General features: G+C 32.8%; 1 protein-coding gene across 7 annotated transcripts; it reads right to left on the bottom strand.

The window, feature by feature from the left end:
- Positions 1-24998, bottom strand: LOC148599624 (uncharacterized). Of its 7 annotated transcripts, XR_015917573.1 has the most exons (22): positions 24621-24997; positions 21126-21334; positions 20259-20336; positions 19046-19193; positions 17490-17604; positions 16854-16947; positions 15907-15984; positions 15149-15303; positions 14462-14499; positions 13975-14080; positions 13073-13237; positions 12573-12717; positions 12188-12304; positions 11159-11210; positions 8130-9731; positions 7584-7687; positions 6930-6997; positions 5877-6055; positions 4923-4982; positions 3166-3401; positions 1493-2354; positions 1-229 (listed from the first exon to the last, which is right to left on the bottom strand). XR_015917573.1 is itself a non-coding variant. In XM_088556972.1 (21 exons), the coding sequence occupies exons 1-21, from the start codon at positions 24715-24717 to the stop codon at positions 65-67; spliced, it is 3912 nt and encodes a 1303-aa protein (XP_088413098.1). In that variant the 5' UTR covers positions 24718-24998; the 3' UTR covers positions 1-64. The 7 variants fall into 7 exon arrangements, 4 of the variants coding, with proteins under 4 accessions (XP_088413098.1, XP_088413099.1, XP_088413102.1 ...); XR_015917572.1 differs by having other exon boundaries at positions 1-2354; XM_088556972.1 differs by lacking the exon at positions 1493-2354 and having other exon boundaries at positions 3265-3401; positions 24621-24998.
- Positions 24999-26358: the final 1360 nt, after the last annotated feature.

The raw sequence follows: 26358 nt of genomic DNA, 5'->3' as shown, positions 1-26358 counted from the left end.
TTACGCATAACGTTTTATTTGTTTGCATATTTTTCTCATCTATATTTTATTCATATCAAGACAATTAATAGAATTGTGTACTGCTGGGCAAACTATCTTGAAAGTTTTTATGACCTTGGTATAATGGCATTCCGCTATCAATGTAATGCTCTCTGTGCGAATTATATATAGCAGAATAATCGGGAACCAGTCCATGGTTATCGTATCCCCGGTATCTGTGATACATTGTCTGAAAAGGATAGATATATTCAGTGATGAATTTATCGCATATAAATGAACATCTATACAAGTGCAATAATCCCCAAAATGTTCTTTAGCTGTTTACATACGTTAACTGTACAAGGTGAGTTTTAAGTATTCAAATCCCGTTTTCGGTTAAAGGAAAAATGCAGAGGCGTAACCAGATTACAGAATTCTTTCAATTGTTTACTTATGAAGATTGTACCTAATTTAAATGGTAATTGAGTAGTAAATATATATGAAAATGTTATTATTATAATCGCCTGTTACATACTGTGGATGTACAGATCCAGCAAAAATACATATCAAGGTCAAAGATTTCATATCACTACGAATACAGCTGTATAGCAGTGTACTTTCCCCATAGCAAAAAATGCAACGTCAGCATGCAATAATATATTTTGATAGATATGTAATTTGATATTGGCCCTGTTATAGGTTGAAATTACATATTTATTGACAATTTTATTAACCAACTCGACTAAATGATTTGTAGAACAGTTGTTTTCGTTATTTACCAAGGACATGTTGGTTTATTTGCATTGATCAGTCTTAAATATCCTTTTTGTATGAAATGGAATATTTTTTTGTTTTGTGTTTCTGCAGCTTTTAGTCCTAGTGATGAAAGTTCATGAAATTTAATTCTAACTCAAAATGGCGGTGTCAAACGACCGTAAGTTATGATGCCGTATTGGCCCTGATTTGATCCATATAGGCCCTCTTTTTTTATATTGGCCCCGTATAGATGCCCGGTTTGGATTCATATCAATTGGTCAGTTTTTGATATATTTTAACGTATTTTGGGTAGTTGGTTAATAATTTTCCATATTGCAGTAGTGTATATATAGTTAAAATTCGTGACGTTATATGAGAAACAAATTCGTCTCAAACAAGATTGAATTAAATAACCATACAATAAAAGAGTAATTGCATGAATACTGGGGATATTATCTCTCGTAGAACGTATATTGCATTCGTAAACTTGTTCAATACAAGATTCTACTAGGACAATATTCTTGTAGAATACATATTGCACTCGCAAACTCGTGAAATATAAGAATTCAATTAGGGATAATATTCCCCAGTATTCAGGCATTAACACAATAATAAATTGGTATGAGCTTTTATACCCTTCTCCGGAAAGGCAGGTATGAATATAACATCAACAGTAACCATAAAGGCAAGGGCCAAGTACTAAGCATAGAAAACGACAAAACAATAATATTAAACAGGAACCGAAAAATATACGAACAATTAAAGTTAAATGATGATCAACCCAGTTTTTCCTAAGTGGTGTATGGGATTACTCGTCATTCACTTTTTATCCTGGTGGGCTTGTTGTCTTTTTGAAATGTTAACTGTATCCAAATTTATTATATTTTAGCATCAGTAAAGTCCACCGTGAAGGAAAGTATCCGCTCGCTTCGTTTCAAGTTTTCATGTGTGGGGAACAGTAAAAGAAAACTAACAAATTGAACTAATTGAATATAGTATAATATCATATTGAATACATTCTATAACAATGATAAAAAGGAATTATCATAGAATAATTTCACTATTATGGAAACATAGTCCTATCTAAAAAGCAAAACTGTAACAAGTTTCGATATGCGAGATAATGGATAACGCATCAGTAGAGAGATACCAGTTTCATAAAGAAAACTATAAATGTTAACACAAATGAAAGTAATGCGATTTGGATATCCCAACTCATTTTTCACTGATGGACAAAGTGCATGTTTATGTAATACATGTACGTGCTGAACATTCTAAACCAAAATACATAACTTGAAACATCTATTTCGCTCATCTCCAAAATAAAAAACTAAAGCTTCGTACGAGCTTTTTTACATACCGACTATTGATTAATCCTTGTCAGTATATGTATTAATTACATAAAATCATAAATAGCAATTTCAAGCGCGAAAACTTTTCAGACTGTTTATTATAAAGATGTTTTAATGTCACAAAAATATATCATTTATGCGACGAATGTCTTTTTGTGACAGGTCATAGTTTTCCTTTCCTCGTTTGTCTACCCCGGACTTGACTTTTTATGAACAACTCGGCGGGTGTTTCTAGGAAAGCAGAGGACGCTTACCCTACCAGTGCACCTGGTCCATGCTCCCAGTTTTTAGTGGAGTCCGAGTTGCTCATTTACTTTTGTTACTTTGTATGATTTTAGTTACTTTATATTCTTTTTTGTGTATGTCTGTTTTCCATGTCTGGTCGTTGTCCCTGGATTACATTCTTTTGATTACCGCTATAACCTTGATTCCCTTGATTACTCTTTCAAAACTAAGCACTGACAAAATACATTGAAAAGAAAAGAAAACTGTTTGTTTTTTTTAGGATAAAATTAATATATTTTCTCTGTTAAAAGACTATAAGATTACAGATAAGATCTTCATAGTCTATCATAATATGCAATAGTATTCTATTCAGACCGTTACATTGTAAATGCAGACCGTCTCTGTTTCATGTTTTTACGTTTAGGTTATGTACTTGGATTTTGAGGTATCTGAAATTTCCTTTTATTGACGCTTCGGTTTTTTTGCCCGTATACATATGAAAGAACTGTTATGTTATTTTCCGTCATATTTTTTCCACTTAGTCGTTTAATATCAGAAAATTTAAGATTATATTTAAATTGTCACATCTTATTACCACGTGCATTGTTTCTTTCTGTGCAACATGTCAATCATGTTACAGTGTCGCAATCGATACGTTTTAAGAATAGAGTAGTCAAGGGAAGCAAGGTTATAGGGTAATAAAAAGAATGTAATCCAGGGACAAAGACAAGACATGAAAAACAGACATACACAACAAAGACCATAAAGCAACTAAAATCATACATACAAAATAGCAAAAAGCAAATGAACAACTCGGAATCCACTAAAACCCGGGAGCATGGACCAGGAGCACCTGTAGGGTAAGGGTAAGGGTAGGATGCATTACTTTTCAGGGAATTGAAACAAAATTATTATACTGATATCATCAAAAAAATAGACATTTAGCACATACCTGACTGTTTGTAGAATCGTTTTCACTGGTAATATTCTTTCCCTTCGACCTCTTTCTTATTACTATGACAAGAGCCAATATGATTATTATCAAAAGCAAAACTGTAGCCGATACTATACCTGCTATCAGACTGATTTCTGAAATATAAATTACTTTTAATCTTGAAAATATCCGGATTGAAGCAAATATTTTTATAATACCTATAGTCCTTGTGAATGTACCTCGCAAACATTGTAAACTGATCTAAAATTACAAATGTTCTTCTTTCAGTCGTAGTAACCATATTTGATGTATTCATTGTATTTTTCAAATATAGTCACGTGATTACAAGCGATATGTCTCTATGCAAATAATTGTGAAACACTTACATATTTATACATAGCCTATTATAATATTGTCATTGTTATCAGCTCCACGTCTTGATATTTGCCTAAAGGGCTTTAGCCTGAGTGACAATATTAAAATGGTCGTGTATTCATCCGTTTATCACATATTTGAATGCCAGTCATAAATCATTTACCTTTTTTCTTTAGAAAAAAATAAAAATAAAATTATTTCAAATCGACTGTAATGTCACCGATAAACATGATAACGTTTTGAACAGGTGTGCATAAATGACACCAGAAAAACAAACGAAAGGGCAAATATATATATATATATATACAACGTCTCAGAATGTGACGACTCTTTTCGCTACACTGCTCCATCGGATCAAATTTATACAGGGAAGATATGTAAACGTATAGAAGGGTCTGAACCATTCCCAACGATGTTAGAACTGTCAAAATTTGCGATGCAAATTTTTGGTCGTTGCCTCCCCGGAACTCGAACTTGTACCTATGGAAACACCGCCTGACCAAAGTCCAGCGCCTTAGACCACTCGGCCAGCTAGGCTAGGCTAGGCATATTTGACAGTTGTAACATCGTTGGGAATTTTTCAGACCCTTCTATATATGTGTGTGTGTGTGTGTGTGTGTGTGTGCTCCTATATTTACAAGTCAACAGAAGACCAATATTTATTTTTTTTTATTTTCAAATTCATATTATCGTATAAACAATTTGTCATCTTCGAAAATTGGAATATATCCATGATTTAAATGGCACGAATAAGCATGAATTGACAGTGGAAGTTGTTCGAAGTGGGATGACACGAACCGACGTCGTAAATCATTCTAATATGATAAAAATGACTGGTGAGTCGTTTGGCGCAAAATGGCTAACCAAATAATGGTTCAGATGTCAAAAAGGCATGACTAGGAAGCCGTACATCGAATGTAGAAAGTACAACCAGAGGAATAACCAATCGTCATAACAAAACAAAATCGAGTCATCTAAAATTCCGCTATTTCATTCCGTAAATTGAAATCCGTGTATATTAAATTCGAATGTGTCCGTATTTTGTCCAGGAACTGTCTAAGATACATTTCCTTTACCATGTCATGTACAACGTTGAAAGAATAGATCTTTTATTTCAAGCATTACTTTCTAAACTAAAATAATATGTTAATAGAGTAACTATCGACTATTTTTTAAACAATTACAATGTTATTTTCATGTCCGATACGAATACGAACTCAAATAAATTTGTCCTCTGTTATCTGAAAAACAATCTTTAACTACTTATGTGTATTGATAATTGCAATTGTATATGTACCTACCAATGTCCCCTGAGTTTTGTTTTGTTGGATCTGTAGCTGCTCCAGCTGTTGTCGTATCTACTGCAAATCATTGAACAAAAAACAAAATTAACCAGTCAACTCAAGTGCTCTAGTTGAAGTGTAGGTCTTGGAAAGTTTGTGTGGTTTTGTCATACCAATGCTGACTATCACCAACTTTCATGAACCCAACGATATTCTCAAAACACGTATATTTCACGAGGAGATCATTTTAATCTAGTTGTAGGGGACATTCAGATTAAAAAGATTATTGTACATTTATATTTGATTAAGCTTTCCCATATTTGTTTATACTTTTGTTTTAACCATTATATCTAGTTAAATTTGATTTGTTACAAGCTTTCTGGTTGGTTGTTTCTTTCGAACAAACCATGTTATTTTGTATAACATAGCCTGGTAGTATGACGATATTTACGGCGATTTGTCCGTACTCCGTGATTTACGAATTAATTATCAATATTTAGACTTCCACCTGTCAGTAATTGAATTTCACGAAATAATCTGGTTTTGGACCCAGTTTACACATTATATTCGTGTAAACAGCAGCAAACCGAGTTATTTCGTACATTCTGTTAAAAAATTGAAGACATTCATTTAATAAGTAAATTTATATCTTCATATGACTTCATCTGTTTTCAATGTGTAAGCTGTTTCATGTCATGTCTCGTTAGTGTCATTTTTAGAATTGGTATAACGGCAACCAATTATGTAAAACGTCAAATTGTACGATTTATTCTACACTTAAAGAAAATGTTCTACATTTTTCAATCTACATCAAGATCAAAATGGTTACAACATATTTAACACTTGAATTTCAGCATTCGAGACCCCTCATCCTTTTTATTATGAATAATGTCACTCTTCACGAATCATGGATGTCAAAATAGACATGGACTTACAGTAGCTCGCACACAAAAAAAAAACCACTATACGTACCTATCACTTCCGTAATATTGAGAAGTTGTGCGTTGACCTGTGCAATAAGGTCAAGTTTAGACGATGGATCTGATATGATGCTTTGAATGGCTTGTTGTGTAATTGTTACTATATTTTGCTCCGTCTGTGAAGACCCAGAACTAAGCTCCAGGATGAAATCAGCAACGACACTACCTTCTCTGTTATTTAGAATGGATATAAAAACCTTATGATAACCATATGAATGTCGAATCAAATATAGTTTTATAGCATGACTATAAGTATGCCGAATTTCAGACGTCGTAAATATAATATCATAAAAGGTAATAATTATTTGTGTTACTTGTTAACGGTAATTTTATTGGAACAATAGGCTGCTTATAATACGTATATCAACATGGAAGTTTTTTTTTAATTAGCCTAATACCTCTAAGGAATTTTGACCCGCGTCAGACGAAAAAGTAGTACTGGACAGGCACTGAATTTCCACCGATACTTTGGTGTCATAAAAGAATATTGTTGATATTAATTACTTTAAGTGAAGTGTATTAGAGACTTTAAAATTCTCCCAATGATTGCCAAAAAGATGAATAAAATAAAAAGTATATTTCAAAAATAATTATAAATGCAAACCAAGTGCCAGTTTCAAGGATTATTTTTGTGGTCCAGAGGACATTTAGTCATTACCTCGGGGTTTGGAGATTAGCGGAAAAAACATGAATGACCCCCTCCCCCGATCTTTCAAGTAGGATGTCTTAGGTATTTGATCGGTCCTTTATATCCAAATCTATGACATGGTCCAAGCTACTGCCATATATGTCAGTACCAAACTATATGAAATCTTATGGAATCAATAATTAAATGGCTCTGGCTTGTCATACTTTGTATGTGTGGTGTTCCTCTTAGCAGTTTTCTTAAATTTGATTGTTTATCACTATAAGTTCGGGGAATCGTAATACATGTGTAATTTGTCTGAAAACATTTATGGTTGGATTGTACATATATGTTAATCGACTCTTTAACACGAGGTATGAATTCCACTTCATTGAAATAGACAACAAAAATATTACAAACCTGAATCCTGTAATTGTTATATCAACAAATTCCTCCTTTAATGAACTGTTACTATACATTTCTGTTAACTGAAATGCAAAATATGAAGTTATATACTTCTTGAGATAATCTTATTTCGTATATTTTGTTCGTTGGCCGATGAACAAAATACAAAAACGAAAAATCTTACTTACAGTGGCATCAGACAAAGAAATTTAAAAAGGTCAGAGATTTTAATTTCGTGTTACAATTAGTTGCTTCTTTGAGGCCGCTTGTTAAAAAAATATCTTTGTCAATTATTAATTTCGATACTTGTATATCTTATTATTTCTTAAGGTAATTATTGTATTCATATCTTGATATTATCTATAACAATACACGATCACAGTGAAATTGCTTGCATAAAATTGAGTGACTTCCTTTGATGATGAACCCCTAATAATTCATCAATAACGCTCCTAATTATCCCGTATATACATGTATAAAATAATTTACCATTTGGTAGTCAAAGTGTTGAATATGGCATTTCTATTAGAACTTCATTGGTTGCTTTTTGTAGTTAAATATACAATGATGGGAGTTTATATCCGACCAACAGAAAAAACAGAAACTTGTTAACCGTAGATGACTCTTTGTTTAATAAATTATTCTGATTGCTATTTTATACCAATGTACCTGCTCAGTAAAGATTTTCTTCAGACTTTGATATTCTGTGCTACTTTCATTACTATATGCAGGGCTCCATTCCTTTGTCAGAGTCATGGCTCCCTGAAAATGTCCTATAACAAAACCATGAGCATTTTGTCGTAGAGTGTCGTTTCGATGTCATCAATATGGTTTTAATCAGTAGCAGAGATTGCCTTTCCCAAATTTTTATAGTTAACTTAAATAGAAAATAATATTCTGTACATATTTATAGAATTTTTACGGAGCAAGTTTGGTCAAACATTAAAGGGGGTTGCTAAGAAGAAATCATGACTAACCCTCCCTCTTTTAAAGATATCAAATCAAATTTTCATTACAGCAAACACATTTACATGTTATGTTCATCATATTGGAAGTTGTGTTGATATCAACGGAAGTAATTTGGATTTAGTGCTCACAAGAAGACGGACAGATGGATGAAAAATATTCATGTAATTTATGACGATGTGAGATGTATTTATGTAGCACGTAAAATGATCATTATAAAATTTTTCAGTAGCTTACGCAATACCTTACTTGTTGTTTGAGCCATAACCGTTGTTTTTATCAGTGTCGACGTAGTGCCAGCATTTGCTATCGCCTCGGACGTGAAAGCCATTGTTGTTCGTTCAAACTTTGTGCTCACTTTGGGAGATGTTTCCGACTCAGTATACGCAACATCTATAGATGGATTTGTAAAATGTTGTATTGTGGGTGTCTTGTCCTGCTTAGTCGGTGTGATACTAATTAACTCGGTTAGCTTTACTGATGTTTGCGTTGTTCTTTCCTCATCTTCATGTTTTGTAGTTATATCCCGTATAGTTACTCTGTCAGTTTGTTGCGTTGTCACTGTAGATGTTTTTACCGTTTCACTTTCCAGTTTAGTTGTTTCGACATGCAGTGTTGATGCTTTAGGCTGTGCTTTTGTCTGCATTTCAGTGATTGGTGATGTTTTCCATGTCTCAGTTATTTGAGGTGTCGTCGATAGATTGGTTATTGATGTTGGAGAACGTGTATCAATCTTATGAGTTGTCGTGTCTATTTCAGTAAAGCGCGATACGGATGGTGTCTTCTTGGCAACTTCAATTGTTGTTGTCTGAGATGACTGTGTTGTGGTCGATATTTCAGATACTTTTGTTGTAGTCTTTATCCCACTAATTTGTGATGTCGCCGATTCTTCAGTCATTTGCGTTGTCGTCGTTTCTCTAACTTGGGCTGTTTTCGATGACTCGTTACCTTTTCCTGTTGTTATTGTGTCAGTAATAATTGTTGTCTCATCTATATGCGTTGTCGTTGGTTTCGCGATCATTTGTGTTGTCTGTTTTTCAATTAATATTGATGTCGTCATAGCCTCAGTCATTTGTTTTGAAGTTGTTGCCTCGGCAGTTTTTGTAACTGTCGGTTCCTCTGTCATTTGTGGTGGTGTCGTAGCCTCGGTAATTTGTGTTGAATTCGGTACCTCGGTCATGTTTTGCGATGTCGTAAGTTCAGTAATTCGTGTGATAGTCGATGCCTCGGCAGTTCTTGTAACTGTCGATCCCTCTGTCATTTGTGGTGACATCGTAGCCTCAGTAATTTGTGTTGAAGTCGGTACCTTGGTCATGTTTTGCGATATCGTAGACTCAGTCATTTGTATTATAGTCGATGCCTCGGTAGTTTTTGTAATTGTCGATCCCTCTGTCTTTTGTCGTGAGGTTGGTGTCTCGGTACTTTGTGTTGACGTCTGTTTCTCATTGATTTTTGCTGTCGCCGTTGTATGGGTAATATGTGTAGTAATCAGTGCTTCATTCATTTGTGTTGACCTCAGTTCCTCAGTTATTTTTAGAGTAGTCGGGGATTCAGTAATCTGTGTTTTCATTTGTGCCTGTGTTGTGCTTAGTTCATTAGATTTATGCGTTGAAGTCTCATGAGTTAAGGTTGTGTCGGTCTTAAATGTGGTCATGTCAGTTTGTGTTGTTTCATAGTATGTTGTTCTAATAACCGATGCATCTGTTGTTGTTGGATTTAAATAATCCGCACATGAAGCGCAACATTTTTCGGGCACTGAGTCACAATTACTTGGAGCCAGTTGAACCATGTCGGCACAAGTCCAGTTGTTACTGAAAATTTTACCCCTATTATCGCCATATAAACAGTTCGCTAAAAAAGAAAAACTATTTTAATCACTTCATTCTTGTTACCCATATCTGATTGTATTTTAATTAACTGTTCAATATGTATATGGTAATAGTAATAGAAAATGTTTATGTGGTTAAGATTTAGTAAGAGTTATCAAAGGGACAAGATTCTAGCGGAAATCAAAATAATGTAATCCAGGGACAAAGACCAAACGTGGAAAACAGAAACATACAACAAAGAACATAACCAAAGATAACCAAAATAATACATACAAAGTAACGAAAGTAAATGAGCAACTTGGACTCCACTGAACACTGGGGCATTGATCAGGTGCACCGGTAGGGTAAGCATCCTCTGCTTTTCTGCAAAACATCCGCCGAGTTGCTTATGAAAAGTCAAATGCAAGTTAGACGAAAGACAAAATATTCAACATGCAAGCCTAAGTCCTTAAAACCGGAACAATCTAAGCCCAACACTATACAATTATGACGGTTCAGTGCATGCGATATCATGCTTTATGGAACACATACAACATGTAAAAGAGGTATTGATAAATGCACAAAGCTGACATGAGTGTTTTTTAGACAGAGAATTTATTTCCTCTGAGTGAGTTTTAGTCAAATACCTGTTAGATATTTAACCAATTAATATTAAATCTGATACTTTTGATAGATTTAACAGTTTTATCGTGAATATAAACAGCTGACATCAGCCGTGTAATATCTCTAGTAATCAAAATGTCAAGCGAGAAATATCACATAAAATGGGTGTACCAGAAATACATATTTAAATGAAAAAATTACGAAATGTAATTTTCTGCAGTTAAATAAATTAATGTTTTTATTTGTTACGTAACGGGGCAAATATTATAACAAATTCCAATATAATGTGTTTCAAAGCTCATAGCCAAGGTAAAAAAAAGTGATAAACACATGGCCAACATTTCGTGCAACACATAGGTTGCGTCCATTTAATATATGAAGTAACTATTCATTTAAGAAATCACGGAAAATCCATTTATCACTGTTTTACCACGGGCTGGACATTTGTGTCATTATTTAACCCCTTGCTCTCACTCGGGGTAAAACAATGCAACATAAATGTCCAGCCCGTGGTAAAACAATGATAAAATTGAGTTTCCCAGATTTATTTCGTAAGTCAAATCTGAATCAAAAGTTCAAGTTAATGAATGCGGAATGTGTACCGTTATGAATATCAAAAGGTAACTTTCGGAAGCATTGTTTTGAGTATCGGAAAAGTAGGTATATTTGCCATTAATATACGTTTGTCTAAATAAATTGCCATATAAGGTAATTTAAGTGATTATTGTGTGTATAAATGTAGTAATAAAAATGAATTTGTGTTTCAATGCAGATTACTTTTGTTTTTGTTTTGTTTTGTTTTCGCTTTTTTCCTTTTCAGATTTTATAATTTCATGTAGTACGTACCATTTCCCTGTGATGCAGAGCTATGTTCCTTACAAATACCAGAAATACAGATCTGTGTAAAGTGATAAAAAAGATGGCAGCAAGGTTAATGATGGAAGCAGAAAGTAGATCAGCAGCCAATCAAATTTGCTAAAACTATTGGTAAAATGTTCATATCTCCAATATTCTTATAGATAGAAACAGTATGTCAATATCTTGACATAACATTTGTGTAGTATTTATAATCAGGATTTTCTAGTTTTAACCGTTGAAGTCACTGTAAATATGACTTAATGTTGATATCCATGCGGTCAAATATAAAATATCATCGATATCTTAACGGGTCAGAAAGGACACAATGTGTAATTGCTAATAGTTTCAGTCAAAGCCAGTTTAATTTACAGTATAATGTTAATCTATGAGGTCACTGTCATTGTGCTAAAAACTATCATGCAGAAGAGACTACATTCTTGTCGTATTTTGTGCCAGAAATTGAACAATCCTAACAACAAAATAGTTATCGTTTAAATCCAATTTAAAGATCACAACAAATCAAGAAATTAAGGACGAATGGATGACCAAAAGGACTTTTTGTTTCTAAATATTCAACTAGTCCAGTACAACAATGGCATTTTAGAATTGTATCTGTAACTGACCCCACACTCCAAGTATATACCCACTTTTTCTATGAACAACGAGTAGTTCCGATTGAGTCGGTTTAAGGTTATATTGTGAATGGAAATCGCCTGTGAGCTTGTATGAGAATTTAAAGATTAAGAACAATTAAAAAGGTTGAAATTATTACTTAAACGTTTGGTTTGCATCTCCCTATTAAATCCGATGTTTTTTTTTCACATGTACCAGATCAACTTTCTATAAAGAAGATACAACTTCAGAATGTTTATTCGTATTTACAATTAATGAAATATCTGTGTTTTGTAACTTAATTATGTGTAAATTTGTATAGTTTTTACTCAAATGACGCATTGCTACTACATCGTATTAATTTAGCGTATTTCTCAATCAGAAAATACATAAAGTTCAGCTTACTTTTTTATTATCACAGAGAGTACCATCTCCCGCGACTATTCCACGACATACGCCCTCGTCTGGAACTCGACAATACAAAATATTACATATTGTTGAGTAGTCGTTGGCATAAGGGTACTGAATGAACAAAAGCCTATATAAATATAAATAATTAGCCAAAGCAAAAATACCAGTGTTTCTTTTATCCTTAAATCTCGAAAGTTCTATTTTTTTTCATAAACGCTATTGATCGATGATATTTATATGTCGTCATAAATCGCTTTGATTCAATTTTACTTTCTCGCCATATTTTATTTTAAGATGTTTAAAAGTAAGCAATAAGCGGTCTTGAAAAATAGAGAAAGCATTATAAAAGAATATCAGCTGCTAAATGTAAATGGCATACCCTACAGAAATACGATTCATTGCCGTACATCTTCATACACTGTGTATCAGCGTTATACACTGATCCTGGAAGGTTTTGATCGTATGGAGTTAAAGCTGTTGGGTCGAAGCCAGATCCTAAAATCTTCATGCAGTTTTCATTGCTCCTGTAAGTAACCGATTATTTGAACTTTTTTATGGTACTTAATTATCGTTCTTATTCACTTTCTATACATCATCAATACATTCTACCGATATAATTTTATCTTTTTTTTATTTTTTGGTACTAGCATTTCAAGCTATCATAAAACTTTTGGGTAATTTTTTTTAACTCCGAACAGGAAGCTTATTATTTCAACTTTGTATTCACTTAGTTCGTAACATAACTATTTTACGTTGTAAATTATGTAATACATAATGTTTGAATTGATAATAATGATATGTTTGGAAAGCAATGTACCAAAGTGTTGTTTAGTATTTCTTTTTCTGGTTATATGAAATAATGACATGCCCATAACTTACGATTCGAGAAGGTTAATTTTTGCAGTAAAGTAGTCAGTAGAACAATTTGAGAATATCCAAGGATGTGTGGCCTTTTGTCCGGTGTGTACTCCTGATGATGGTGCCATAATATAAGCATCATCTGCGAAACAATTATTCCCATCTCCATCATGACTGGCGCTAAGGCTTAAAAAGTACATTACATTTTTGATGACTTAGTAAAATATTTTATCTTAGTATTTTAACAGTTGTACAAGTATTCTGGAAATTAAATTAAACATTGTTCATAACTCAATTCGTTTTTAGTTCAAAGACTAAAAGTCATCATATCCCCTCGTTTAGAACGAGCTATGACACTCCTGATAAACGCATTTGTCGAAAAAAAAAAGATTTGGCCAGCTCATTGCTTACTTGAAATGAATTGTCAAGTTTTCACCTAGATCAGAAGCACATTTAATTTTTGTATCTTATTGGACGAAGAACTAAAAAGATCGAGTTAGTACATTTTGTCATCCACCAAACGTACCAATGTTACATAAGATTTTGAACAGTAAACCAATAACCCAGAAGATAGTAGGAGACTACAGCTCTGAAATGGTGTAAAATTGAGAATTCCCCATTTTCCATACGAAAATCCCCATCCCCCATAGAATCCCCATTGCATATTTGGTTTAAAATGTGTACATTATCGAAATAAATTTCATTTCCATTAATTTATTTATATTTCAACTGGTATTTCTAATAAAATCTAATATTTTTGTATAACAATGAATACTTTAAAAGTACAAATTTCCCCATCCTTCCTATTAAAAATACCCATCCTCCATACATTATGTTATTCCCCATCAATATAACCATTCCCCATCACAAGCATATTACCCATGTCATTCTATAAAGAAAATTGTTCCTTAGCACATATTTACCCGTGTCCAAGTTCATGAGCTGCTACTGTTATTATGATGAAATTAAATTTATCTTCCACTATGGATTGGCGCTGTGAGCCACAAATTGTTCCGAGGAATGCAAGTCCTAAATATTTATATTTTTCATTATATATATATATATATATATATATATATATACAATCCTTTTTTACTCTTTAAAGGGGATAATATTTATAACAATTTTAGTGCATAAAGAACATTCAACGGCAAAAAGATGTGCTACACGACTATATATAGTGTTTTTTAAATAAATTTTTTTTTTTAGAAAAATAAAAATAATGTATAATAGTCCATTTAAACTAGGATTAAATCAATAAAAAGCTTCAAGATTTATATGTCAACCTACCATAACACCATACAAAAACAAGTAACAAATGCAAAGAAAGTATTTAATTATGAGTAATGTAACTTTATGTGGGTTTTATCAATTAGTTGTAGGTTGACCACGTCAAGAAAATAAATTTACCTGCATTTCCAGTTGAGCCGTTCCATTCTAGTTCGTACCTATGAATATATATATTGTCAAATTTTGTGTAAAATACATTGAAGGTTTCTTAACAAGCATTTTTGTTGCATTTCTTTTCCAGCCTTAATGGTTGAAAATTGAATTGAAAATGTAATGGTTTTAACCACTGCTAATTTATTCATCAAAATATAAGTATGACAAGTATCTAACAAGAATTACCAGACTACTGTTAGTTCAGCAATTATTGCAGTGTTTTTATTATTGCGATTAACACGACTTATTCAAAACAGCAATAATAAAAAAATGCATAACGGGATTGTCAAGATAACTACCATAGGATTATTCTCAAAATTGCAAAATGGCATTAAATAGCATTACAAACGACAAAAAAATTATTTTTCAGATATCTAAAATACCTCATGAATAGTAAACAGGACCAAAATGGTGCCCGATCACGTATCAATAAAAATCAATCACATTTTACTTATCAAAATCATCGTCAAAAATCTGTATGGAGTTTGATCGATAATTTATTATCTCTGTTAACAATTATCGATCAAACTCCTTAGGGAGTAAAATTTTTGCCCGATAAGTGATCGATAAGTTATATCGGGAATGGCAAAATCGCAAAAATTAATGCACGCATTATTTTTTTTAGTTTACAGTAGACTACATTCTCTGTAATACCTAGTAAACAACATAGCATGGTCATGGTTTGGTAAACTTCCAGAGTTTGCATTCGTCCATGAAGAGAAATCATTAAGACCTTGATTTGAATTTACTGTGTTGGGTACTGCACTTGTATTCTTTATATTTTCAGTCCATGTTGAATCGCCTGCTGTCTGCAAAAAGATACGTTTTTATACCATTCTTTGGTCCTTATGATAAAAGTAGAACTGTAATAATTTGTAAAAATCGTGTTTGGTGTACGTGATTGCATTCTTTATATTGTCTGTTTTTTATGTGTTGTATCTGTACATCATGATTCTGATTTTCGTTCTCCTCATGCGTGGACTGTCCTTTTTTAGGAAAGTAATCCAACTGAAAATTTGGTAATCGGATTTTTAACAATTACATTATAAAATATTAAAATACCCTTTTCTATAATCAATTTAAGTAAATGTAGATTTTTAGATATAAGAAATGTATTCAATAAAAAAAAACACAGTGCTCTATAACGAGATTGAAAGTGATTGCTGTAAAAATCAGGAAATTGTGATTTTTTATGTAAGATGAAAATTACTATACAGAGGTTGATGTATATTACTATCCATTCTTAAAAAGCCGATATATACTATTGAACATATGATATTTGTCACTATCGATAACACTACCGTAGATTGAATTCACAAGGTAGATTCATCGATGGATTAATAGAGGTTAAACAAAAATTGACCGATTTATGATTCCACCAATTTAACGATTATTTTGTACATATACCATACCTTTGATATGACAATACCAGCGAACAAAATACTAATAGAATATGAAGTGGTTTGTATGTTTTTGTACATTGCATCCATCTGAATTGAAAAAATGATAAAATGTTATTACAAATTAATTTGAAGAATGCGTTGTTGTATGACCTAACTGCATTACCTGGATTCGTATATGTCATACTACAGCATCAACGTAGGGTTATTTATCAACTATATTGAAATAAACCTCACTTTTATGAAAGTTTGACAACAGTTTTATACTGTGACGTCGTACAAAATTTTGTTGATACAATCGCTATTCCATGTGTCGCTTCTAAAAGACTACATACAACTTTAATTCAAAATTCACGAAAAATAAAACATTATTTGTTTGTAATTTCGTACGATAACTTCATAACTATTTTGTCAATGTTTATATGTGTTTTAAGAAAATTCTAGAAAGGGAAATTTGTTAAAACTGTCATGAGTTAACAATTCTTGATATATTTAAATTAAGAAATATAAACGTTCTGGTGAATTAGGAAACGCTTACGCTTTCGGACTCTTGATGTTATTCCAGATTCGCTTCAAGAATTCATATTGCTAGCGCTTTAGTGTTTCATTTAACGTCATATGTTCCTTATATTCAATGTTTATATGTAACTTATTTTATTCGGTTTTTATTGTGTACGTCTTTGTTTCCAGTGTTCACCGTTCAGGTCTCATCTTTTGATTATGACGTATTTTATTTCTCCTGACACTTCAATTTTTTTTGCCAATATTATGGTCAGTCTGTTTCTCAAGAACAGTGTTTTTTTGTCAGTTCTTCATTGACTAAATCTATTGCAGAACAATTCCAAACATGGACTACTCTGATCTCTGACGCTAGTTCAGTGAGCTTAAAAAGATCCTGGTGTAATTGGTGCATGGTTTTATATCCAAAAATTTTATATTAGATAATCATGTTTACCAACCCCGTTTAAGACAAATGCGTAATACTGTTTAACTGAAGATTCAGCTTCGGCTTCTTTTTCTGTAGTTGTTGGTTTGTCACTCTGATCATACCAACTATAAAATATCATGTCATCAAATTATGTTTTTGTTGAAAGACAAATCAAATAATAGCGTCCAAGGTGAAGTGTTCAAAAGTCAATAGACAACAAGTTTAAATAAACATGAATCAGCATTGACATAAATTCGAAAGTCTGTAATTCGTAGCAAATGAAAAAGAAAAGAGACAAAAATAACAAACGAAGTACAAGATTTGAACAGATAGTCAAACATAAATAGGCATTTTCAGTACATTCCCGTACCGCGTTCGACTAAATGAAACACTTAAAATATATTTGTCTTGCATTTGAAGTAGATAATTTCAACATTGTTTTTAAAGGTCAATTACACCATTAATTTCAAAACAAAGACTCAAGGCTTTGGTGACAAGTGATATTTTTGGATTTGTTAATTATTCTATATTAAATGTGGAACCTTTTACAACTTTTTTCTACTTTTTGATTTACTCCAGAAATAACATGTTTGGATACTATCTTTTCAAGGTGCACAAAATGTACATTGTAATAGGTAATGGTTCACCTTACCAATAGTCTACTCACAATTTATACACAGCATAGTCACACACAATAAGAAGTTCTACTTGGTTTGAACCTGTTGCTCTTTTCTGTCTATGGTGACTTGTTAATAGCTTGTGTACCTTCTCTTTTTCAATATCTATATAAATAAAACAATGGAAAATGGGGAAAAGATGTGTTCATATTTAACGTGAAAAGTCAATTCAAGATTTTGGTAGCTGTGAAGAAAATTAATAAATTAATGATTCAACCACCAAACTATGTCCTACCCACCAAAAACCCCTATTTGGAACACTTTAACGAAAACGCCTAAAGTTTGATAATTTTCCTTTTGCAAACATCTGGCAACATTTTATGGTTTACGAGGAAGTGTGCTTACAGGCGTAATGCATCCATGCACACGAACTGATCTAACTTGACACAAGAATACGCCTTCCATTAGTATTATACAGTTGTTTTAGTTATGTTAATTTGAAAATAAACTATAAATAAGAAGCCGTACAAGTTTTATTCTCATCTCATATGTGGCACTTCAGATGATACTAAACCCTGACTGATAAATTATTTATCATGATCATACCTATATATCCTCTGAAACTGAAATACTTGACTTACAATTTATATAAAATTTGAATTCTTCCATTTGGTTGCAATACTTAACAAACTTGTCTATGATTAGTGTTACTATGACAAACGTTAAATGTCGCAGTCTTGTTCCATCGGCGTTAAACGCGCCTGAAATTTACAGCCATTAAGTATCAGTCGTGGTTGGAATATATTTGACGGTATGGGACATAATTGTAAGAGAATTTATCATATGTTTACTTCAACAAATGAATTTTCGGTATTTGTGTGTTGGCTTAACATCTTGCAGCCATAACAGTTGACATCCATTTCAGCACTGAAAAAATCCATGACTGCTTTTGAATTATTGGAATTGAAAAAAAATGTGTTCGAAAACATGACAAGCAGATTAGGCCAATGGTACAGCACACACGACAAGACAAAAAAGACGCCAACAATAACAAAAAAACAAATTAGTAAAAGACCTAACTGAAAGCAAACACCTACAAACTAAAAATGAATTGACATTTTGGTCTCCTTCAATATTGAGCTGAGAAAGTATACATAATCTACCTCTCTTGTCTTCAGATCCAAAACTGATTATGTCAATTTTACTACTGGGTTTGTTATAATTCGCATTGCTTTCAACAAGTAAAACTCTGAAAGTGTTGCCGCTTGGTTTGAACATCTACTCTTTACATAATCAGTATCGCCATTCAGTTTTCTCTTATATCAAGTTCATAATTTAAATAAATGGTAGTGTTCATATATATATTTCGATGCAATGGGACAAATGACAAAAAAGCATAAAACGTCCATGCAACGATTACAAAATCTAAAATTGATGTTAAAAATAATGAATTTTTTTATGAAATATATGTATTAAATGGAGCAATCAAATAGTAATTGTGAATAACAAAAATATAATTAATTATGATTAGAACGCTTGTAGATGTAACTCGTTATCATATTTTGGTTATTTACTAATTTTAATCAATTATCCTATTAGAACCTACCTGTGGGTTGAAGAAAATCGTCTAAGTTGACATTCTCTTTATTTTCTTTGATGATTTCAAATCGGTTTTCACCAGAGAACAACGACTCTGTGTTTCTCAGATCTTTCTGAAGGATGTAATCATTTCCATTGAAATGAAATGTTCCAAACTGTAATCAAAATAAAGCAAAATAAAAACTGAGCTCAAATAGTGTACCATAAATCTCCTTTGTACACTAAACCAAATACCACAATTATTCTACAGTCGATGATTTTTTCCTCAAAATTAATTGATAAATTTAATCTTCCAAAAAACTTTATTCTCTAATTTCGATATTTTAAGGATCTTTCCTTAAAGACGGCATTGTATAGTCATATCATTATAGAATTCCTCAACGTCCACTACCATTCTTTATCCTCCGTTCAGAAGCATGATTATGATATTGTAATGTTAGGGTTCTGTCAGAGATTTAACAGAGCTAAAACCGAAAGGAAACACATGTACAAATCAGGAATTCAATGGTTTTTTTTAGGTTTGCGCAGGAGATTGCATTTATTCATGTTCAGTTCCGAACAGATTTATTTGCGGAAGATATACAAAAAAAACATATGATACGATACAAATCTGTATCGGAATGTACCCCAAACAAAGGCCAGCAACAAAACCTTGCCAATGATCGTTCTAAGCATCCCTAAAGTAGTGCTGTGCAATGGATTCAATCTCACTGTGGAATTCATGTGGAATTTAAGGCAAAGATAACCAGAGCAGATAGACTAGAAAAGGAAGAGGTAAAACAAGCGCATGAAAATTACCCTTTTGCTCTAGCTAAGATCACGACATCCTATGTTTCATGCATCTCAACAATGTGACGGTTACCATCAGCTGACAATATCCGAGAAAGTCATCATCTCCAGACAGAGAACTGGACACAATATACTTAATCAACACCCACATAGAAAATTGAATGCAGTACCAGCACCAATGTGCCAACATGGTGGAGAGGAACAAGTATCCGAATACATCTATCAAACATGTGCAAAATTTGAAGACCCGAGAAGAAAAATATGGGCAATACCATTTTCCATATTGAAAACTTAAAGAAGACAACTTTATTTTATTAGTACTAGTAATTCAATATTCTGGCGTGAGCGGCATACGAACAAAAATATGAGTCGACTTTTTTGGAATGTAATACATTGTCTATTTCTATATAATTATCTATTTTAACTTTTACCACGTGTTGAGATTTAGATCTGTTATACTGTACAACAAATGAAGCAGCATTGGCAACATCTTGGTAGAAAACAGATTCCTGTGAAGGGAAAACATGCCTTTTTATCATTTGATTTATGTTCATAATCACGAAACTTCGAAGCATATTTGGAATATGATCAGCCTTTTACCTATACATGTACCAAATGTATTATATATTTCGTTCTCATTATCAATAAGTACTTAACGTGTGACTTTAAAATCACTGAGAGTCTGATTTCGGAGAAACAGGAACTATCCTGCCCATATGCGGAAATGACGCATCTGGTCACGCGGAAATATGAAACCAAAAAGGGTTGGTAACATTGTGGAAATGGCTATCATCTAGAGAAGTAGAAAACGAAGTTTTGGTAACCATTGCACTAGTCATACGACCGATAATAAAGTCAAATTGTAAGTCAAAAGTTGTTTCGTATTTTGATGTCTGAGGAAAGGAACTATTTTAATCATTATTTAAATACTTTTTTGTCATTTGCAAAGTAGTGTCATAAATTTTAATTGGACTTCTCTGGCTTCGACTTTCGTCCTCTTAAAAATTACACATGGTAAGTTCGGTACAATCTTGCAATTGTGAAAGGCACATTAACATTATACCAACTATGCGTATAACTCAAAGCAAAAATTGTAGGAATAAGCAACGGCATGATGACCAAGGTAAATATGCAAAAAGAAATATTTTTGGACGAGCATTTCGTTTTATCTTGCATTTATCTTGAGTTATCAAAACTAATTGCGCTTGTGTGGTATAGGAATTATTGTAATTTGGATTCTACTTCTTAAGATAAAGATGTTTACCTTTAAGTAACTTAAGGTAAAATTATGATAATACCTCTTGGTCTTTGAGGTACATTTCAGTAAGTACGCCTTGGTTCAATGTTAATGTAGGTACATCCGTGCTCAAATCATCATTTCTAGTCAAGTGAAGATTTATATTGGACCCATCGACATCCAGGTCTAAATCGTACCACTGAGGATGGGATGTACCCCCGACGGACCGCCTGGTCCTTGAACCTTGTAAGAGTTTAGCATCTACGACATCTAAATCAACAAGATATTAAAAATAAACAAAAACATGTTGATTACATTCGAATGTATATAGGGGTTATTTTGTTCTGATCTCAGGTGGGACTGTGAATGAGTGGATAAGATCATGAAGTCTGATTTCATTGTGTTGTCTAGCGAAAGAGAGTTTGAAGACTTGCAGCAGTTCAGAGGTTTCGCTGATTTTCTAATGACTTTAGTTTCTCGGACCTGATGTACGTACATATCGTCAATTAAGATCGAAGATTAGAATTGACATGGCAGTCACCAGAATCTTTCCGGACCTGATATCACCTCGCAAAAATAGTTCTACAAATCAATATTTTCAAATTAATTTCGTACGCAAATTTCAAAATATATTTTTTCAACCTCCATCCCTATTTATCTCAAACAAAAAATCAATTTATATGTACTTCCTGTTTTAGAGCAGTTTCGTTAACAACACATTTCTAAAGAGGCCAAAATGCTATATATTTAAATATATTTGCATCAAGGTATTTCAATTAAGGTAACTAAAGTGTCTGCATTTATCAAATTGTCAAAAGTGGCATGTTGTCTGCAACGTTTGATTAGTTATATGAATATTGTAGAAATCCTCAGGGAAGTTTTGCATGCTCCATTAATCTGCAATGGAAAACTTTTGTAACACACTTCGTCCAAGTCATTGTTGGTACCAAATTACCCTTTTTCAAACCTTATTTATTACTATGCTATTTTGAGGTTTAAGTAGATGGTAATGGCTATTATCTAGAGACGTAGAAAACGAAGTTTCAGTAACCATTGCACTAGTCATATGACCGATATTAAAGTCAAATTGTAAGTCAAAAGTTGTTTCGTATTTTGATGTCTGGGTAGGGAAATTATTTTGAACATTACTTTAACTACTTTTTGTCATTTTTTAAGTAGTTTCATAACTTTTAATTGGACTTCTCTGGCTTCTAGTTTCGTCCTCTTAAAAGTTACATATGTTAAGTTCGGTACAATCTTACAATTGTGCGAGGCACAGTACCATTATGCAAAATATGCGTATAACTCTAAGCAAGAATTGTAGTAACCTAGCTGATTGCATAAGCAAAGAAATGATGGTCATTGTTGGTCAATTTCTTTTTTTTTCATACTATTTTTATTACTATATTGAGGTTTAAGTAAATATTGACACAGAATATGAATACTTTTATTTATACCGTTATTAAGGAAATTGAACTGATAAATGGCTTCCATATATTCATGCATATATCAAATATTCAGTAACTATTAGCAAAAATCTTTCTGTTGATTTCAACTGCATAAGTCATCAGACTATCGTGATTGCAAAGTTTGGTTTTTTTTTTAATCTGTGTCATGGATATAATTAAATGAAAATTTGTTATGAACAAACCAACGCACAGACATCTTTTATTTTTCATATCGTATAATTTGAGTATTGTTTCATTCAGTATAAGTAGCAAACTCCGAACAACGTCTTACGCTCGAAATTCACTCTAGACGCTGCAGCTAGCCCTCTAAAAAAGAATCTTGCAGTCGGGAAAAGCGAGTGATTTTACCCGACGTTATCCAATTGTCAAACGACGTATGATTTGAATAACACCCGTGAATTTCGATAGGCCTGTCTGCAGCGGTAAGTAAGAGAGGAAACGAACATCTGTCACTGCATAGAGCTTGTATTAGTAGTAGACAAATTAACAAACGAATACAACAAATAGCAAAACATATACGGTAACACTTTTGATAACCGACTCCTGAATAATCCGAAAACCACAACAAGCAGATAACGTCTGAAGTCCCCATCAATTTCACATGAGTACTTTGATTTACATTTTAAACAAGTTTATTACTTAATACCTTAATCATAAACAAAATAAATATATTAGTCCCAAAAATGTTCGGTCTAGGCTGGTTTCACTGTAGTTTACAAACCCTTTACCTTTTCTGTAACCTATATCGGGTATTTCACGAAAATTATAACCAATACTTCCCTTTTAATGATAAATTGATTTTAAAGGGAAAAAAGTTCATTGACGTTGTGTAATTTGCTACTACAAAATGTTCCATTTTTTAGCCTTACGTGACATATTGGTTTACTATAGTATATATTGTTCCATAACCTTAACCATTTGTGTAATTATAAGTTAAAACATATTTAAAGGGAACATGAACGTGATAACTGATATATGTTACGCCCTGAAAAGGTCATCTCTTCTTATTTGGGTATCACGATTATAGGTGGAGCGTTGTCTAATATGATCTGACTTCGCTTCCCTCTTATCATGTGTGTGTTCTTTTTATCAATTGCGATTTAAGAGAAGGAATATATCATGAAATAAGATATAAAAAAACAAATACAAATCTAGTATCATCGTGCCTGGTTCCCTACACATATTCCCCGTTTAAAAGAAAAAAAACAAATGCTTAGATTAAAAATCACGCAAGAGGCCTCAAGGAAGTTCATATTTCGTCCTTATTTTACTGTCTGACTCACTATTTACATCCAGTCACAATTTGTTCTATTGCTAGTCCTGTTTTAGTTACACAAATGAATGGTTGCTCTCTATTTATAAATTTTCTTTAACATTTGTTTATATCTGTATTGCACTACGTTTAAAGTTTTAGTACGAATTATGTTATCAAATATATTTTGTTTAAATTAAAATTGTAAAGCGTGATGTTAGTAGGCTTTGATGATTTGCATCATTAATTTACAAGGGATTAATTCATACTTCAGAAAGATTTGTTTGTGATAAATAGTTTGTTAAATTCTTAACAAATTATTTACGGCTAACACATTTTGCTAGTGTACCAAATGGGAGAATACTGTATGTGGTGGTGTGTCTTGTACTGTTTGCCATTAGAAATGCTTAGTTTTCTCATTGGAAAACATATATTCGATGATATGCAGATTGTATTGATTGAAGTCTAAGAGGGAGGGGGTGGGGTGAGGGGTACGCTTAATTTTTATCTATTGGCTTGATCTGAGAAAACACTTCTAACAAGAAAACCTACTTTGAAAGTATAGTCCCTAAAATACAATTCTTCAAAATATGTTTAAAATAGCTCGTATGCATATAGGTAAATTTCTTTTCAAAAAGTTCTGATCAAACACAATTGGGCACAGCATGAACTACATAAATGAAAGTCCATCGTTTCCTTTACCTCCCACCCATCACAATAATACGATTGAAAAATAGAGAAAGCAAATCTCCTGTCAAAATGTTTGCCAAAAAAAGCCACTGTTAAAAGTTTTCTCTTCATACAATGTGTTTATTTTCATAACATCGCCACATACCTTTATATTGGAATTTTATGTTCCTTGGGAGTTTCAGAAAACACGAAATTTCTGCACATAAGAGCACAAGCCCTAGAATCATAAATAACTTCCGCATATTCACTTCAGATATAAAAAAAAAACAATCTCAAGTCATATATTCCAAATTTTTAAAATTTTGGTCAAATTGCGTCTATTTAAATTTCCGCCATTTAAAGAACAGACAATGCGTGATACGAGTAGACAGTAAAATGGTATTGAATTTAAATTTTTGAAACACCTCTGACTAAGGCTATACTGAATCTAGCGAATAATTAAATAATCATATCTCCAAAACCAAAAATCAAAATAAATCAATCCTGCTGGTCTATCAATTCTGTTTTAAACCGATGATACAAATATTTTATATCAATACGAAAAGATTATTCATCTGGAACAATCACTGACAAGGGTTTTGAGAAATGGAGGCGAAGTGAGTGGACGGACGAGTTAGATCTCCGTCAATATGTTTTATATATCAGACTTTTTTGGTTAGATATCTATTATCTTATAACATCATGTGCTTTTGTTATCAATATGAATATCAAATGAGACATTTTTGTGGATTTATTCTATGGCACGTAAGAGAAAAAGGAAATCAAAAAGTACTCAGACCCCACCCGATAGCAATATGGCGGCGCCCATACCGAATGTAAACATTAGTTCACCCGAGCTATCTCAAGTCATTGCGAATGCAAATGAGTCTATTTACGGTGTTAGAAGTACCAATCCAACCATGTTTCATCCCTCCATTCAACAACAGCAACATAGCACACCTATAAGCAATTTTTCTACTACACCCATGTTCAACATGACTCAACATCTGCCAGGCCCAAGTGTACCAAATTTGCCTATACATAACTCTCTTCAAGTTCCACAACCTACTCATCAGCAACCCATATCTACATGTGATAGTTCCACACTACAAACAATTCTAGAAACCATAAACTTCATGAATACAAGGTTGAATAAACTTGATAAGCTAGATGAACTTATTGCCAGAGTGTCAGCTATGGAATCACATTTTACCAAAATGAACTGTGAAATAAAAGATATAAGGCATGATTTAAAACAGCAATCAGATAGATTAACTAATGAGGAATTCCATTATAATTTAGTTGAAAACAGGGTGTCTGGCTTAGAAACTGAAAGAGATAAACTTGTGTTTGAAAATGGTATGCTACAGGAAAAACTTCTTGAAATGCAGGCTCACTCAATGAAATATAACCTCATTTTTAATGGCATTGAGGAGTCTCGAGATCCTGAAAATGAAAATGCAGAAGAGGTTGTTAAAAACTTTATACATACTGAACTTGGTATTGACAATGCTCAAAATATTGAATTCTGTAATGTTCATAGGCTTAGACAAAGGGTTGACAGAAAGCCCAGGAACATTATTGCCAAGTTTTCTAAGTATAGTGACCATGAACGGGTAAGGTCAGCTGCCATCGATAAACTCAAAGGGAGAAGAGGCGTTGCAGTTTTCCAACAATACCCCACTGAAATAAGCAACAGGAGAAAAGAACTTATCCCGAAAATGATTGAGCTTAAGCAGCAGGGTAATCGTAATGTACGACTAGTATTGGATAAACTGTACGTTGGGAACCAGTTAGTCAACAACCCCCTTAATGAACAGGCATTTCCTATGGACAATCAACGTCCATCTACTGGTAGACAACCTACTATACCTCCTCCAACTCAAGTGTCCAGGGAACCTCCT

Source organism: Perna viridis, chromosome 13 (assembly GCF_037379345.1).
Source record: "Perna viridis isolate PV_CMFRI_1.1 ecotype Kerala chromosome 13, ASM3737934v1, whole genome shotgun sequence".
In the NCBI taxonomy this organism is placed as follows: domain Eukaryota; kingdom Metazoa; phylum Mollusca; class Bivalvia; order Mytilida; family Mytilidae; genus Perna; species Perna viridis.
This window is presented reverse-complemented; position numbering and strand designations above follow the sequence as displayed.